The following is an 18,537-nucleotide window of genomic DNA, read 5'->3' as shown; positions in this document are numbered from 1 at the left end:
AAGGAGCTCCAAAACAGCATTAAGGAGCTCATCTGCTCAGATGGCGAACAGACACGAACCCAGCCCTGACCTGGGTGGAGGCAAGGCCAGCAGGTGCATGGGCGACCGGAGGGGCCGGGCCTTCTACTGAGGCTCAGAGCTGCCCCAGCTATCGCTGTTGGAAGCTGATCCCCCGTGTTCTTTGTAGACCTCCCAGAACCACTTTGTGCTCACCTGCTGGTGCTGGGTCCCCTGTATCAACAGCCAGCCCTCACCCCCCTTCCCAGGAAATATAATCTTTTTTTTTTTTTTTTTTCAAACCAGGGAGCACCCAACTGTGATTTGAAATAAAAGTGCTCAGAAAACTTGCTTGTTGTTGACATTGCCTGGATGCTCAGGCACTGCCCCTATGCCATCCCGGAAGGAGGGGAAGCTGGCCTGGCCCTGGGGCATGCCAAGGATTCTGGGGAGGCAGTGTGGGCAAGAAGCAGGAGCAGGGAGCAATGTAGCTTGGAGGGTTCTGTGTTCCAATATGGATCTCTGCACTCTGGGATTATATGGGGGAGAAAGTAGAAACCCTCTGATTAGACAGGGGGTGTTAAAAAAAGGAGGGGCTATTTCTAGAGCCTGGCAGGCAGAGCCAACATGGAGTGGTCACTGGTGTCGGATTTCGGATGCTGGATTTTCCTTGCAAAAAACCTCAGGAAGTATGGCTTGGTGATCAGATACTGAGGGCCCTGTAGGGTGCCCATCTGGGGTGCTCTTTTGCCTTCTTGGTTCCCACAGAGCTCAGGTAGGCTTAGAAAGGAGCTCAGAGGGGACCCTTCCTCCAGGCAGAGCTTGGCATGGCTGGCCCACTGCTGGGTGTATGTGGCCCATGTCACAGGAGGGGCTCCTATGGGTTTAAGTGAAAACGAAAAGCAGGGTGGTCATTTAGCCCAGGGGTCCCATATCAGAGTGCCTGGTTTGAAGACCTGGCCCTGCATTCTGGCTTATGGTTACTGCCGGTCCTGGCAGGCAGAGGTGGACCCTGTTACTAGGTTCATGCCCAACTGCAGAGCAGCCTGTGGCTAACCTGGGCAGCCCACAGCTTCTGATTGCTGAATTTAACACTCACCAATTCCTGCCGTTCCTATGGTAATCAGGATACCAGCAGCCTGCTTGCAACAAATGCAGAGACAGCACAGCCAAGATCAAGCAAGTCAGCCACCAAGGCGACTCATACTCCAGTGTGACTTTTGTTTCCAAATATCTAATTTTTAGAATGTTTATTTCACTTGAAAGGCGGGGGGGGGGAGGGTGCAGGAAAAGGGGAAGGGAAAAGGAGAAAGGGATAGAGGGAGAGAGAGAGAGAGAGAGAGAGACTCCCATCTGCCCTAAGGCCCCTAGCAGGCACAAGTGGGCCAGGCTGGAGCCAGGAGCTCCTCCCAGGTCTCCCACATCTGTGGAAGGGGCCTGTGAACACTTGAGGTGTCACCACTGCCTCCTTGGTTGGTGGCAGAGCTGGCACTCAAGCAGCACCCCAAATAGCAGCTTCAAGGGCTGGGCCAAATGCCCGCCCCATTAAGTGAAATTTTTTAAAGATTGTGGTAAAATCCATGTAACATGAAACTACCATCTTGGGTTAGGGTCAGGGTTGGAATCAAAGTTAGGTCTGGGTCAGGGTTAGGGTCAGGGCTGAGGTTGGGGTCAGGATCAGGATTAGGGTTGAGGATTAGGGTCAGGATTAGGATTGGGTTAGCAGCAAAGTCATGGTAGTGTTCAGTGTTAGGATTGGATTGAGCTTAGGGTTAGATCGGGGTCAGGGTTAGGGTTGGGGTCAGGGTCAATTTTGGTTGCATCTAGTGTACTCATCCTGCAGTGCAACCCTCTTTACCATCTACCTGCAGAGCCGTTCACCTTCCCAAGCAAAACACTGTCCTCTACTCTCCCCTGTACAGCGCTGGCCACACAGCCCACCTCGTGTCTCTCCACTTCGGCTGACTCTCCCTGCCTCATAGAAATGAAGGACATGGCACCTGGCAGTGCATGTCTGGCCTATTTCCCACAGCATCAAGACCCCAAGGTGCGCCCACAAGGCAGCCTGTGGCAGAGTCATCTTCCTTGCTGAGGTCGCTGGCCCAGGGTCCCCTGGAATGTGTGCCACCTGCCGGTTACGCATCCTACCACTGATGGCCACTGGGGCTGCTTCCAACAAGGAAGCTTCAGCTCTGGCCATTGAGCCATTTGGGACACGAACAGGGAGGTGTATGATCTGTTTCTCTCTCCTTTCTGCAAATCTGCCTTTCAAATAAAAAATAAATACATTTTTACAAAATGTGTATGTGACCCAGGTGGTTACACAAAGAACTATTTTTCTTGCTCCCGGAAGCCAAGCTGTGGGCCCCTTCGCCGTGGGGCATGAGTTCAGTCTTGCTGGGCTCCAGTTTTCCAGAGAAACCAAAGGTTCCTCAGGGCTCCTCTTCAAAGATTGGACGCCAGCTGAGCCCACGTGGAATGGAAACCAATGTGCATGCTTATGGTACATAAGAGACCGCTACAACATTAAAACAAGTTCTATAGCTTTCTCCCTCTTTTTTTTTTTAAAGATTATTTTATTTATTTGAAATGCAGCGTTAGAGAAGGCACAATGAGAACCCTACAGCCAGAGCCAGGCCTGCTGGATGGCACCTCAAGTTCTCACTCACCCAAGTCAGAAACCTCTCTAGCTCTTGGCGCCAACTCCCATCTTGCTCCCTGAGCCACGCCTTCCAGATTCCGCTTCGTGGCCATTTTCCCTCTCTGTAACCTGGCTCTGAGCACTCTGAGAGCCGCGACAAGGACGTGTTGGGGAGGGGGCACACTGCGGCTGATGGCACAGGTGCTCAGCCCCAGGCGCCAGGCTGGGCACTGTGCAGGATTGGGAATCCACCGGCAGCTGCTTTAGGGAACGCTGTGAGGTTTGAGAGGGTTTCCTGGAAGCACACAGGGGCAGGGAGGCTGCTCCCTTTTCTAGGAAGACCTGCTGCCTCTGCAGGGTCCAGCTCAGACATCACAAGGCGCCATGTTCTGCAAACTTCTAAGCAAATTTTCGGCTGCCTCACCTCCTGCACCCTTGGTGCTTTGTTTGCAGTCCCAGAGCCAGCCTGCCTCACTCTGGTTCAGCACCCCGGGACTGCAAGCCTCGCAGACTAGAAGCTCTTTGAAGGTTGGGGCCCCATTCTCTTTAAGGGAGCTTGTCCTCCCAATCCTTTTTCGGAGCCTTTGTCATAGTGCCCAGTATGTGAGAGCAGGGTGGGGCCCTGAACAAGGGCATGGCCTGGAGGGCTGCAGGGGAGGGTGATGCCATAGTGATTAGGAAGTGTGGTGAGATGGCTTTAAGAAGTGAGGCAGGTGTTCCCAAGAGCTGCTTCTCGGCCCCTGGTGTCTGCAGCCAGAGTGGGTTGGCCCCGTGCCCTGCTTGGGTGGAAGGTAGGAGACTGAGCCAGGAGCGTACTCCATAGCAGACCATAGCTGCCAATTGAGAGGCTTTTCTGAGCTGGAGCGTGTCAGTGGACAGCCTTTAAGACCACTTTAAGACCAGATTTCTACAGGCACCTTGCTGGAACGCAGGCGACCACCCCTCATTACACAAGACCACAATTGTTTCCCAATTGAACTTGCACTTGTTGGCACTAAGAGCCCAGTGGGTGTGACTGTGGTCCCAGGTGGCCTACCAGGCTACCCTGAGTGGGTACGATTCATCAAGATGATGGTCAGGGTGGGCATTTGGCCTGTCAGTTAAGATGCTGGTTAAGGAGCCCAGCACAACAGCTTAGTGGCTAAATTCTAACCTTATAACCGCCAGGATCCCATATTGGCACTGGTTTGTGTCCCAGCTGCTCTACTTTCCATCCAGCTCCCTGCTTGTGGCCTGGGAAAGCAGTAGAGGACAGCCCAAAGCCTTGGGACCTTGCACCCATGTGGGAGACCCCTAAGATGCTCTTGGCTCCTGGTTTCAAATTGGCTCAACTCTGGCTATTACGCCCACTTGGGGAGTGAACCAGCAGACAGAAAAATCTTTCTCTTTCTCTCTCCTTCTCTCTGTATATCTGCCTTTCAAATAAAATAAATAAATGTTTTAAAAAAAGGTGCTGGTAAAGACGCTCACCCATATCCCACACTGAACAGGCTGGCTTCCATCCTGGCGACAGCTCCCGATCCTGCACCATGGAGGCAGCAGACTGCGCTCCTGATTCTCAGCTGTGGCTCCCAGTTGTTCGGGGCCCTGGGAGGAGGGGGCGGAGGGAACTCTGTCTCATAAACAGGTAAACATGTCATCTGAAAAAACCAAGCAGCAAAGGTCAAGGCTGTTTGCTCACCTGCTTATGCTGATCCCTGCTCCCTTTGTCCCAAATGACGCTGCCTGATCACAGGCAAGGAGCACAGACTCTGCACACCCTTCTAGAAAAGGGGCTGAAGGCTTTATGAAAATGCACCTGTGCTCAGGGTATGGGTCTTCCTCCTGTCCCCTCCCCAGGAGGACCTGGCATCATCATGTCTGTGCAATCCGGGGGGGGCCAACATCACGAAACCCAGCTCCTCCCCGGGCCCCTTTGCAGGGAGCTGCCCCCCACCCCCTCTCTGATCACTCTGCTCGGGTGAATTAGGAACACTTTTCTGAAACAAGAGTTCCAATCCATGCACATGGCAGCAGCCCTTCTAATGAGCTCTGAGTGGGATTATGCCGGAGGTTTGCAGGCTGCAGTCCTCCAGTCAATTTAATTACCTCCCTCTGCGATTTCAAAGCCGCGGGAGCTTCCAAGGCGCCCAGGGGAGATGCAGCCGCTCCCAGCTCTGCATGGGATGCGCCTACGGACGGGGCTGTGCTCCAGTAGGCGGCATCCGTCAAAACTTGACATAACCATGGTGAAGCTGTCAACTGAGAGCTCAAATCATGATGCCTGTGAAGGCCCAAAGCACACGTGAATGCTAATGCTTTGTCACACGCACAGGGCTGTGCCGGGTGAGCAGGGATGTCACTACACAGCATGGCTTACACCTCCTTCATCCCCATGGTCATCTCCACTCTCCAGGGCTGGTGTCTGGACACACTGCACGGGCACAGGATGGCCAGGAGGAGTGAAGGGGTCTGGATACTCTCCTCTGATCAAACCTCAGCAGAGGTGTGAGTGGGGACCCAGTCTTGGCCATTGAGAAGCTCATAAATACCCAATGATCAAAGTGTGACGAGGCTTCATCGCAGGCACTGAGAATCGTAAAAGGATCTCTGTGCATGAGGCGACAACATCGCAGGTTAAGTGGCCGAGCCCACTGAGGACCAGGCGGCTTTCAGCTGCTCACAACCAACCCCGGGAGGGGGCGGGGTGCAGGATGCTCCCATGTAACCAAGCAGAGGCCAAGCTCTGCTCCCTTCCTGCACCCCTCCCACCAGCCCAGCCTTCCCCTGCACCCTGGCTCTGTGTGTACTTCACAAAGAGCTTCTCAGAGACATGCTTCAAGAGGCACTGAAGAGGACCCAGGAATCCACAGCTGAGCCGAGCCACTGTACTTTCCATGGACCCTTGCGATCCTTCATGGCTTGGAACCAGCAGGTCACAGAGCCCTCCACGTGCATTTGGTTTCTAGGTGTTTTTTTTTCCCCCTAAACCCAGAGGATTATGTCACAGCAATACCAACTCACCTCAAAGAAAGCAGGAATCCTGACTCACTGCAATGCATATGAATTACAAATTGTCCTCGTCAAAGTCTGACCATCCTACCAACTTACTTTAAGGACTATATAATTCAAGCTACATTTGGTGCCACATTAGGAGGTTAAAAATAAAATATCCAGGGCACACAAAGCGTTCTATAATCTGTCAGATTTCTAAAACTCATATCACGGCAGATGCAAAGAATTATTTGCCAACAAAAATGACAATTATCTGCCCAGCCAGCAGTTGTTTTCTTTGTGGTCGTCAAATTGATCCTTGTCACACCGCACCATGATGGGTAGTAGCATACTTATATAATACACTGACATAAATGAGGCTTATGAGAACTTACATAAAGCAGGGCCCACATCAGCCCAGCAGTTAATAGTACAGTGACACGCAGGGTAGTCCTCCATCACTGTTGGTAATCCCTGATGGATTTGAAAGGGGCTCATTCTCTCCCTGCACACTGTAAGCCTTCAGCTCACCTTTCACGCCTCTGGCCCTGGCTACCACTGATGGTTAGGGACTGAAGTCACCCATTTCTGACTATTACGAAGCGCCAGTGAGTTTGGGTCTGGGGATGCTGAAGGAATCCCCAATGGGCTGGGTCTCCACAGCTGTCAGACTTCTAAGTGGAAGGAAACACAGACCTCAGAGTTCACAGGCAATAAACCAGTCTCCGAGTTATTAAAAAGGCATTTTTATTATAAATACATTTTAGTTGTAGCAGTAAAATACATTTTGTGTTACCATGAGTCTTTTAAAACAAAAGAACTTCACTGAGACAATGACCACACTGCAGAGCCCCAAAATTGAAAACTTGTTCTAAGGAACCAAAGTCGCAAAAGTAGTCCCAGAAATGAGTCAGCAAAGAGAATGAGCGAGAAAGGAGGCAACGAGAGCCCGAGAGAGTAGCTTCGGGGTTATTTTATGGTACAAAGTCATTTTCACGTTTTAACAATAAACTCTTTAGGTATTAGAGCCTCTCGGATGAGGTATCATTCTCTGCAAAGAAAAAAAAAGTTATAATTTTGCCATAAATTATGCTAATTAGACAGCTGCACAACTGGCACTCAGAAGAGATGGAAATGGACCACTCTGCTTTCTATGGTGCTCCCTGGAGGACGGACTCCCCAGGCAAGCCCCAGGATGAATGCACTAAGCCACTGACCCCATGGAGTTAGCCGAACAACCTGAAGTGTGTAAGAGTAAGAACTGCATCTCTGAAGCATTTCAGAAAACAAAAACAATAAAAACACCCTGGGTCACTAGCAACAGGACCCTTTCACAAAACGCAAAGCTCATGAGCGCCGTAGTGTAGACGAGAAGTATTTTAATTGCCATGTTTACCTAGGAGATGAGGACAACACTTAACCAGTACCTTCATGGGTTTCAAAGAATCAGGTCAGATGACTGGCACAGAAAGCGGATACAGTACATGGAGTACACAATGTCACATACACACGCTTACAGGAGCAGGTCTGGTCTGGGTATATGAAAACCCAGGATCTTTCCCTGGACTGTGGGGAGGGAAGGGCGAGTTCTGAGAAACCCTCACAGGTGTCACTCTGGGGCCCCACCCTGAACAGAGGAGCTCGCTGACTCTTAGAAAGACAAGTACAGGTCTTTGCACGCAAGGCTTCGTGTGCAGCGTGTCTGTGGAATCACAGCTCCCCTGAAGCAGGGCCTGCACACAGAGTCATGTCTGCGCCCTCCTCAATGGGAAGTGGGCTTCAGGAAGCCCGAGGCCCAGCAACACTTGATGATGGTGGCGGCATATGTGCCTTGATGGCCCAAGTCATTCCAGTTCTATCACCCCCAAAACACAGATTTTTTTTCCCTCTTTCTAGAATCTCAGAAAATTCCAAGTCAAATCAAAACCGAGGCAGAGCCCAATATGTCCCACAAGGCGCAGTCCAGGGAGCAATGGCCATGACAACATTATACACACACATTTAAAAGTAGCCAAGGTTCTATTAGGTGGTTTCTTTCTTGATGATAATTTGCTCACACATGCGCACTTCAGATTTACGGGTCATTCACGCTGCACAGATGGCAGAGTCCCTAGCCTGTTTTGCAAAATAATCAAAAAAAAATTTTTTTAAGGTAGCAGAGTTATCAGAGACAATTATTCCTTTCCTGCTCCCACACACCACTCTGGGCTCTCCCTGATACCTGCTGGCATGGCAAAATCCAAAATAGCTTTGGGAACCTGAGAAATGCATCATTTGAAAAGTCAATCCTGTGCTCTCACTCCTGCCCCCCAAATAATTCAGACTAAAACCGCACAAGACCTCACTCATGGGTCACCTGTTGATTTGGATGCCCGCAAGGGACAGGGACCCCAGGCCAGGCACCTCGTGGGCTCGAGGTGTGTGGATGGCTTCCTCCCATGCGGACAGGTCACCAACACAGACCCTGAGCACATGAGACACAGGCCTGGCTTCCAGCCTTCATCCCGATGTGGAAGCAGGGCATGGAGCCCCAGCAGGGAAGAGCTCCTGGAGCGGCTGGCAGCCAGGCCAAAGGCATTGAGCTCTTCCTCCAGGAATATTGCACTCATGGCCTCAGAACTAGACAAGTGTCCCCGAAGACCTAGTTTGTACACTAAGTAAACGGATGCATGTGGGAAAGACCCGCAGACCTGTGCCAGACCTGTGGTTCTCAGACCAGCAGCAAGGGAACAGCGGGGGAAGCTTCCTGGCCAAGCCAACGCTCAGGCCATAGCCCCGAGCCAGAAACTGGCTAGGGAGGCCAGCAATCTACTTGAACAAGACCTTGAGGTAATTCTGGTGCTGGCTACAGTTTGAGAACCATTGCTCTCACCTGTTGACAATTCTAAACTCTTAGAGGAGATTGGTAAAGGGATGCTACTCTTATCACTTCTACTCTGTTGAGATCAATGTTATTTGCCACCCTTTCCCCTTTATGTTTCAAACATTACAGGGAGAAAAGTATTAGTAAAACAATTCTTCCATTAAAAACAAAAACTTCTTTGAAGGTAATATTGCTTCCCCTTCCCACCCCCATACATAGTTCTAAGGCAGGCAATCACATGCTATTATGCAAAATCAAATATAGAAGAGACCTCATAAATGAGGTAGACATAGCTAAAAAGACTCCCCAGGAACATAATGAAAATTTCATAATATTATTTAATGAACTGATAGAAGTATATAAAACTTACTATGCTCTATGCTTAATATTTGTACCAAAATAAAATCTCTGGGTTGGACAAATTGCAAATAAAGTCGGGTCTAATACTCTGATTACTGAAACTATTAAGGACATGGAACGTGTCTGGGTTTTCACCACACTTCAGTTTTAGATTGAACCACCGTTCACATGCCTATAAATCTAGATTCTTCCATTAGGTACCTCCCTTCAAAACATTTTACAAACTCTGGTGACTTTGCCTTAAAGTTCAGTCCAAAGTAGGTATTTTCGGTTTTTTGGTGGGCTCAAAGATGTTACATTAAAGCCAGCTTTTTAAATCTGTTCAATGCTGGTCTATTTGCTAATGACAACACAACGACATTTTCTGAATGTGGTTTTCTAAGATGGTCAAACACAAGACCTGTCACAAGAGTCACAAAGCCCTAATGCGATGGGGAAGGGGCTGGCGGGAGCGAAGCCGGTGGCTTCATGGTAGGACCCCGGCCCGTGCGGGCCCGTCCTCCAGCAGCGGGAGAGGTGGAGGATTAGGCACATGCTGGAGACTAGCATGCCACTAAGTCCTTCCAGGGGAGGATTTAGTAACAGGTGACAGACACCACCAGGTGACATTTTGAACAAGAGATCATGGTTAGAACATCTTCATCCATTCTTTTGTGATTTCCAGGTAGTTTGAATGCAGATCAAGGAGGCATTAGCGTGGGACAAAGCAGGGGCAGGAATACACTGACCTGTCCATGAAGGGGGGCAGGGGTGGGAACTGGGCACTATCTGAAGGGAAAGGAGTGGCTGGTGAGAATCATGCCTGGGAAGCTTCAAAGGCAAACAACTACCTTTGAGGAGCTGGGGGACAAAGAATAGCTGGCTGAAATAACACTTCAAAGCAGCGATGTGCGTCTTCCAATGCAGCTCAAGGTTTAACCTATCACCTTAAAGAACAATCCATTATGAGACAATGCTGCAAAAGCTGGCTCTTTTGAAACAATCATTTCAGTAAATCTAATTTTCTTAATAGCAATAGCTGAAATACTAAAATTTACCCTGAAATTGTTTTTCACACCTGACTCTTACTTAGGCCAGGTGGCTCTCTCCAGCCAATGTGGCGAGAAATGCATTTTTTTAAATGTTGATAGTTTTGCCTTCAAAATGAGAAACACAATCAACTACACTAGAGAAACATAATACTATCTATTAATAATCTCAAAGTTCCTCTGATTCAGTTAGTATTTACAGCAACCCGAATGACCTCAGAGCAAAGGAAATGATTTTTCATAACAGGTCTCGGAGATTGCTGTGTATAATTAGGTAATACTTCCTCAACAGGAGTGCTACTTACTTTACTCATTTTGCAATTCTTTGAACTCACAAAGAACAGCTGATGTTTATACTAAACCTGAACTCATTTGAGAATCTCTGATTTTCAGAAAAGGAAGCCACACTAACCAGTTTGTTATACATATACAAAATGACCTCTGGGTAAGGAAAAGAAAATTAAAGTTGTATTAGTTCAAATGGCCAATAATTAATGACTAGTCAATCAAGAACAAAGCTCTGCTACAACAATTTGGCCCAGCATATGCCAAAATGGGGACCAAATTCCCCTTAAAAACACGTCAGGAGCCCAGTGGTCAGCCCAGTGCAGAAGCAGCCTATATGCCACACTGGAATGCCTGGGTTTGTTTCCCAGCTCTGGCTCCTGATTCTCAGCCTGCTGCAAGGCACACTATGCCGAGCTGCAGTGATGGCTCAAGTGACTGGGCTCCCGACACTCATGTGGAAGACAGGGACTACATTCCTGTCTCCTGGCTTCAGCCCCGGCCGCCCCGGCCCAACCCTGGCCACCTGTGAGCACTGCGGAAGTGAGCCAGGAGAGGGAACATCTCCGCCCCCTCTCTCTGTCTACCTATCAAATTAAAAAAAGAAAGAAAGAGAGAGAAACCCACAGCAGAAAATATCCATGTTAACACCGAACAAAATTTTTTAAAATCTTAACATTTTTAGATCAGGAAAAAAAAAAATTTAGCATGAATACAAATTCTACCATTCCAAAGAATTTCTTTAAGGCAACATAAAGTACTGAAATTAATAAAAGAAAGAGTTCTTGCAAAAAATAAGGAAACTTCAGAGTGATGTAAAGAACAAAGGAAGTAGAAAGACACCCAGGAAACAATTAACCTCACTTGCAAGAAATCTGTTCTGGAAGGAAAGGAAGTTGGAAATAATTGGTACTATTTGAGACTTTTCATTAAATTTTCTCTAAAAACATACAGAAGAATTCCATCTGAGTTCTAAGGTTGAATCTATTATATAAGATGTAAAGTAAGATATGTTTTCCCAGTCTGATGTATGGGTTCTTGTCAATACTAGAGAGCTAATACCCAAACAGCATCAAATGCACTCAGAAGCCAAGGCTCGTTTCAACCGAGGGTTGCTCAGCACTGCTGGAGGCCACCCTGCACTGGTCAGATTCTTAAAAGCCTGGCTAGAAGCACAGCATCAGGAAAAGCCAAGAGATCTAGAGCCTACCAATACCAAGAGTAAGAGATGGACACAACACCGGACTCCTTAACTGGCCGCAGGGGCGACAAGGAGATGAGAAACTCAAAGAGGCGCAGCCAGCAGTGGGCCCCTGAGGCGCTACCACTGCTCCTGCCGCACATGTAGGGGCTAACGGCGAGAATGTGCTGAAAACGTCACACACCTTTCTTATCCAAAGCTCCCATCTTCCAGCATCGGTGTCTGCAAATAAGGTCCTGGAGGTGTGCTCAGGACCTCCCTATAGAAATATAAATAATCTAGCACTTGATGTCTTCTCAAAGGTTCAAGTATGGAAAATAGACAATTGAGTGATCACTTAGGACAGTTCACCTGACAGCTCTGGGCTGTAGAATTCTGTCTTCAGAGTATCAAAAGTTTTGGAACATCTCTCTAGCTTGTGTTGTATTCCTGTAAATGAGGGGTCTTCGTCAAGTTCATGGAAATGCGCACTATGAAAAAACTGTCCACGGATTTCAAAATTTTTGTGGACCAAAACAAACTTTATTGTTTAGTGCCATGGTTCCACTACCCTTTTTGAACTATCTTCATATTTGGTGTGTGTGTATGGGGGGAAATCATTGCTAATGGGAAAATCATTTCTCATGGACACCTTCTCACCAGAAGATCCACGCCTTGAGCTTTGTCACAGCATCGGAAAAGCACAGCCTCTTGGGCAAACACTTCTTCTGAGTAACATTTGATATTGCTACATCTTGTCATCTGATGCCATACAGAGGAAGCCTAGCACAGTGGCTTGCCGCCCTCACTTTCCAACTGCGATTTATACTGACCATGAATACACCTGCCACCTCACACAGAGACCCATAGCCTGCAATACAAAGCCACACACAGATGAACTGCACTCGGGTCCAAAGGGCAGGAATGAATAACAGCAGTAGGCTTCGTGTGTCCTGCAGCTTACTGACCTTTAGCCAAAGGCACTCTTCTATCCCCAAACATCTGGAGGTTGCAGCTGGCCAACCTGAACTAAACTCCAGTCAAGTCAGAAACATGATTTTCTTTACCCTTGCCACTTTTCAATCTGGTTAGGAAACTGCTGTGAATGGAAGATGGCCTAACAGTAGTAGTCTCCCCAATGTCTGCTTTTGCGTAGCCCAGCCATGAGGACTGGGACCCGAAGCGTGGCCCAGCCTCACCTCACATAAAAAAACGCCAAGATGAGCGTCTAGCTTTCAGCTCTAAGACACAAAAGCATGACTACCGGACGGGGAGAATGCCGCCGACACGCAGCACTGCGTGCGGTATAGGCAGGGAAACGCTCTCCTCTCAATGTTGCCCAAGTCCATTCAAAACAACGCTGAGACTGAAATTTCATATTTTTGTACAAGTTCAATAATGGCATTTTGGAAGAATCAAAGACTTCAGAAGCAAGGGTATTTTTTTTTTGTCCCAGATTTTGATGAATTGTGATGTATTTTTGATATTGTGTTTCTTCTTTAATGATGTTCCTCACACAAAACAGCTGGCAAAATATCTGAATTGCCATATATAATGTCACATTTTAATGTAAACATCAAATAATGTACCAAAATGTTTTACTGGAGGGAGGAAAAAAAAAATAAAACAAACCTTAAGGTGGCACAATTTTTGATACCACTGGCGGAGGAGGGAAAGCTGGGTTACAAACATTTACACATGCATAGTGAGGGGGAAAAGAAAAGGATTTTTACTAAATTCACGCAATTTTAAAATAGTTATCAAGTCTACTAAGCACCAACAATCCTAAAAATTTTTCAGCTTCATGATTTGTTTAAAAAAAAAACTATCAAATTAACATTTAAAAACAAGCTTGAAGTATAGCTTGTCCAAAAAATAACCAACTATGCCACTGTTTTTTTTTTTTTTTGTCTGTGTGTGTTTCAAAAAAAAAAAAAAAACCAGTGGCATGTGAAATACACTGTGAAGAATGCCTTTACCTCTATCCTACAGTGGATGGAGATTACAACAGCAAGTCATACGTCGTCTAAAACTAGAAAGTTTTAGAATGCAGCATCCTGTCACCAAAAAAAAAAAAAAAAAAAGCTGATAAAACTTAAAAGTATTTAGAAGATGCTGCCCCTTTATTTTAAAAAACTTTAAATGAATTTAAGCAAAAATAACATACATTTTGTACATCCACTGGCCATTTCTGGTACAGAAACCCAGCATGTGGTAATATTATTGAATAAATGTAAATGCTACTTACAATTTTTTTTCTTTTTAAATAAATTTTAGACAAAGTTTTTTTTTCTTTTTTTTTTTCATAGTTGCACAGTTAACCTCTTAGCTGCTAGCTTGATGCAGACATATGTAACAATACACAAATTTAAAAATATTTTTTATTCTACATAAAAGCTGTCAAAATTCTGACTCACATCAAAAATGCAAAATAATGGAATATACTTTTAAAAAATTAGTTGCAAGTCTAGCAGCAAAGCAATTAAGTGAGGACATATTGGATATTAAAACAAAGGGCACGATGCACCTACGAGTGAAGTCCACTACCTTACCTCTACTGATAACAAACAGAAATGAAAAGCTTTCCCAGGAGGAAACTGAGCGATTATTTAAAATACGAATAGAAGCCGTTGCTGCCCGGCGAGCTGCCCAGGCTCAGTTCCTGGAACAGGGACAGCGGGTCGCTGCCCTTCTTGGCCTGCTCCGGTGGCGGCCGCGGCTTGGGCGGGGCGCGCAGGGCGCTGGCATAGGACATGGCCGGCTTGCTGGACGCGGAGCTCTGCGGACCGCTGCTGCCGCCACTGCCCGCCGCCGCAGCGGCCGCCTCGGCCACCTGCTTGTGAGGCAGCAGTGGCGGGAACTGGCCGAGGTGCTGCAGCATGCTGTAGTTGAAGGGGCTGGCCACCTCGAGGTTCTCGGGTTCGGCAGGCTCCTCAGGGGGCTTGGCAGGCTTGGGCGGAGCTGAAAGCAGGAACGGGGGACATGGGTTACAGGGCGGTCCCCTCACGTGAATCCCGGATGCCACTACACCACATGTACCAGGGAGGGTTTCGCCTGCACCCATCTGACTAGATCAACCTCCTTTCCCCACAACCATGGGATAGGGCACATCCGACCAGACCTTTCTTTCACACAAGTACTCCAGACGCCCGCAGCACTGGGCAAGTTAACACAAGGAAAGCCAGGGTCAAATGAGAAGGCTTACTGGAGAACAGCAAACTAACTTGTATGACTGTATACTCTGATAAGTATTATAGTAACTACTCATAGTTCATAAACAGCTATTTTCTTGAATAAAAATGATATATGCAGAGTCTGGATCAAAATTGCCTTTTACCATTAGTCTAAGTAATAGTGACACTGAATTCTATTATTTCAAAATGCCATCCTTTCTTGTAATACATAGTGAATAAGTGTGGAGTAAGGGGTTGGGGTGGGGGAGAGCTCTAGGCTACTTCACAGTGGGGGCCAGGATGTGTGCAGTGGGTGAAGCTATTGCCTGTGATGCTGGTATCCTAAATGGGTGTAGGCTCAAGTTCCGGCTGCTCCACTTCTGATCCAGCTCCCTGCTAATGGTCTGGGAAGAGCAGAAGAAAATGGTTCAAGTGCTTTGGTTCCCGGCCACCCATGTGGGAAACCCGGATGAAGCTCCTGGCTTCGACCTGGCCCATCCCTGGCAGCTGTAGCCATGTGGGGAGTGAGCCATCAGGTGGAAGACCCCTCTCTCTCTCTCTGACTTTTCATCTCTCTCTGTAATTGTGACTTAAATCTTAAATACAAAAACAAAAACCAAATGAAACCTATCAACACATTTCCTGTAATCTGCCCGACTTGGCATAGTTTTTAAAAATTTGGTTCCACCTTTCCTAACCCATTTTATTATCCATTAAGCCAGAGTTTTTTTTTTTTTTCAAATAAGTGCTTTGTTTTCAAATATTTTAAACATTTATATAAATTCTACCGGGATGATAAACATTTCTCCCAGAAGAGTATATATGTGTGCATGCAGGAGGCAGAAGCGGGGTGCAGAAGGGAAGGAGGGAGAAAGGAGACAACATTGAGACTTTTAGCTAGAGAATGTGGCATCAGGACACGGTGGCACTCAATGAGGCAGCAAAGGATGCAGGGGCGAGGTGAGCCAGGGGACAGCAGGTGTACACAGCAGTGCACGGCCCTGAGAGCTGCCTCTTGGGGTTTTCCTGGGGCCGGGAAGGCCGTGCTGTGGCATTCGCATGCATTCTATATGCCCACCAGGAAACCATCTGGCTTTTCCGTGAAGCCAGTCAACCGGACGGGACCTTATTTCCAAGGAAATTCTATCCACTTGAGCTAGTTTGGATTAGTTTCTATTTCCTGCAATCAGGCGTAGTTTTAAGACAATGACCAGAGTAGAGGAAAATTAGATGTTTCTCTCTGATATCCAGACATTTAATAAAGTTGCTGTATCCTAGAATTCAAAGCAAGTTAAACATGGAAACCATGAGCAACCACAATGGTTTGTATTTTCTGAGACACCTCGCTCATGCTGGATGGAAGCCCTCTACTTCCAGTAGGACAAAACATACAAAGCAGCTTCATGGCAGAGACGATTGTCTGTGGAATGCTAAAATCCAGACGTTAAGTTGGAAAGATTTCAGTTTCGGGCTTACTATTTTATTTATTCCACATACATATTTTACAGTATTATTTTTAATACATAAAATTGCTCAAAATTATTTCAAACCACTTTACACCCTTCATGTCTCACCTCCCCCTCTAAATGTTATGCATCTCTTTTAAATTTCAAACCAATGTAATATATACAAATGGCTTCCTAGAATCTCAGGAAATAAATCCCAGACTTCTGAAAGGAGAGCCTTCCGTGACGATGACTGCCTCCTCAGCACCACCTCCTACTCATCTTTCCACCAGCACACAGTCCTGGAAGTCAGGAAGTGGGCTTGGGACATCGGTGAATTCGAATTCCTTTCTTATGGTTAACTGCTACTTTGAACTAAAAAACACTTCAATTTGGCTTCTAGGAATGAAGAAATCATTTTCTATTTTCAGGAGAAATACCGTAAGCAATGTAACATTCAATCAGCTCAGGTCAGATTTTGAAGGATTTTGGAAATGGACTATTCTAAAATGTAGGGGGGCACCAAAAAAAAAAAAAAAGAGAGAGATTATATCATTTTTGAAATAAATTATAAGAAACAAAGCAAAGCAAACAAAAGTAACAAATTACCATCATGGATCTGTAATTTAGATGTTCTCTGGAAATTCAAATATCATCTCACCAGTGTATTCACGTCAGACTTTAAAACTGACAGAGCCACTCCAGGCAAACGAGAGCAGCTTATACACAGTAGGTACTAATGAATGCTCAAGATGGAAATGACAATGTGTGTCTCTTGCACTTTTGCAAGGTCCTAAAAGCAAAATCTCCTAAACAGTTTCCACCACATCAAATCCATTGTCCTAAAAAGGCACTGGTATGGAGCCTAACCAAAGATGGGCCAGTGAGAAAACCAGCGGGCTCACATTCTAAGGGTGAACAACATTAACCTCAAAGGTCATGCTACAGGGGTACAGGTTCCCCACACAGGGAAGGCAGGTTCGCCTGTCAAGGTCAGTGTCCCTGGCCTACAGTGAGAAGGAGACGTCAGAGAATTCCAACCACAGACTGAGCTGCTCCTTCACATCCACTGTGATCAGAAGGGGAACGAGGAAACAGGAGAGTGTGCTCAGGTTCCCAGCTAAGGAGGGCTTTCCATGTCCCACCACACAGCACAAGTGCCAAGTGCCCTGTCCTGTGTTCTTTGTTCCTTAGTGATCGAGTTCTCAGTTTACCAGAACACAGCAAATCAACACAGACTTTCAAAATCCCAAAATGGTACACGTTGCTGGTCTGTATCTCGGCCAAACTCTACCATATAGCAAGAATACTTAATTGACAGCAAACCTTAATAATTGCTGCTGATCTAACCAACTGCCATCCTAAGCCTGGAGAGAAACAACAAAAACAGTAAGCTTACTTCTCCCAAGCAAAAGTGATTACCTACTTGGAAATCCATCTGAAGTCCCACTACTTCTTTCATTTACTCAACAGGGTCTAAGTTATCAAAAGCATGTTTCCAAACTTGGGTGAACCTACTTTCAGACCATCAGTAGGAAATCACAATAACCCTATAGTAATAATCTAAGCTTGAGGCATATTTCTCAGCCACAAGCACTAACTGTTGTTCAGTGACAACGATGGGAGTGAAGAAGGGCGGTGTAGAAGAGTTCACAGGGAGGTAGCAGTTAAGCAGCTGAATGGCGATGTCCTGGCAGCCCACCCTCTCGGTCTTACCTATCAACTCTCTGGGCTGGGCTGTCCTGCTGGATCCATTGCACGGAATGTTCTGATAGGGGGCAGATGAGGTGTTGTCTGCCCAGGACTCTGGGGAGAAGCTGAAAGAAGCTTGGTTCCCGGGGTCCTGGAGCTCTTTGCACTGAGCCAGACTGTCTCGAGGAGTGCTTGCTTCTTCAGAACAAGGCTGGGCTGAGCTGGATGAGATTCTTCTTTGGTACAAGGGCCGACCGGGTCCTCTGGGCTCATACTACACAGGGAAAAAGGACATTGACCAATCAGTACACCTGATCCCATGGTCCTCCCTGCCCTTCTGCTTTCTGGCCCAGGAAAAATCTCACTCTGTTAAGTAGGAATTCTTAAAAATCTCCTGTGACTGTGAAACTCCCTCACCAGAGACCCACCACAAAAACTGACAAACAGCCTGAGTTCTGGCCATGCTGTCAGGAAGCCTGGATTCAACCCCAGTGCTGTCATTTACCGCGTGGTCACCGCACAGCATACGTCTGACTTCCAAGTTCTGCCTAGCTAGGAAACATGGGAGTAGAACAGCTGTATGTAGTTCTAAGATTCTGCTGCTGTTTTAGCTCACAGTAGATGAACAGTAAGCACAAAGAATATATTTGCTCAAAATTAAATGCTACAGCTGTCTGGAACAGGTTCTTAGCTTTCACACCTTGCTATGTCTTTTTTGTTTGTTTTTTTTCCCCTTAGACCCGGTGGCAAGAGGATAGCTCCCGATTGACTCGAAGAACTCTGGACTATCTACTAGTTGATCTTCAACTGACACAGAATACTCCTTACTTCTTCTAAGCACTCATTTGAGAGCACCTCATTGTGGTAGAGCAGAACAGTGGTCACCAGAGATGATGGTTA

General features: G+C 46.8%; 1 protein-coding gene across 4 annotated transcripts in view; it reads right to left on the bottom strand.

The window, feature by feature from the left end:
* Positions 1-7,260: 7,260 nt before the first annotated feature.
* The window catches only part of HELZ (helicase with zinc finger), a 147,017-nt gene continuing 135,740 nt past the window's right edge, over positions 7,261-18,537 (bottom strand). For all 4 annotated transcript variants that reach the window (XM_040989538.1, XM_040989540.1, XM_040989541.1 and 1 more), the window contains 2 exons: positions 17,662-17,911; positions 7,261-14,288 (listed from right to left, as the gene is read on the bottom strand). In XM_040989538.1, coding sequence (XP_040845472.1) covers positions 13,933-14,288; positions 17,662-17,911 — 606 coding nt within the window. In that variant the 3' untranslated portion in view covers positions 7,261-13,932. The remainder of the gene's footprint in view (positions 14,289-17,661; positions 17,912-18,537) is intronic.

This window comes from Ochotona curzoniae, unplaced genomic scaffold (genome assembly GCF_017591425.1).
Source record: "Ochotona curzoniae isolate NIBS_2020 unplaced genomic scaffold, NIBS_Ocur_1.0 contig_523, whole genome shotgun sequence".
In the NCBI taxonomy this organism is placed as follows: domain Eukaryota; kingdom Metazoa; phylum Chordata; class Mammalia; order Lagomorpha; family Ochotonidae; genus Ochotona; species Ochotona curzoniae.
Note: the sequence above shows the minus strand (reverse complement) of the source record. Positions and strands in the feature narration are given on the sequence as shown.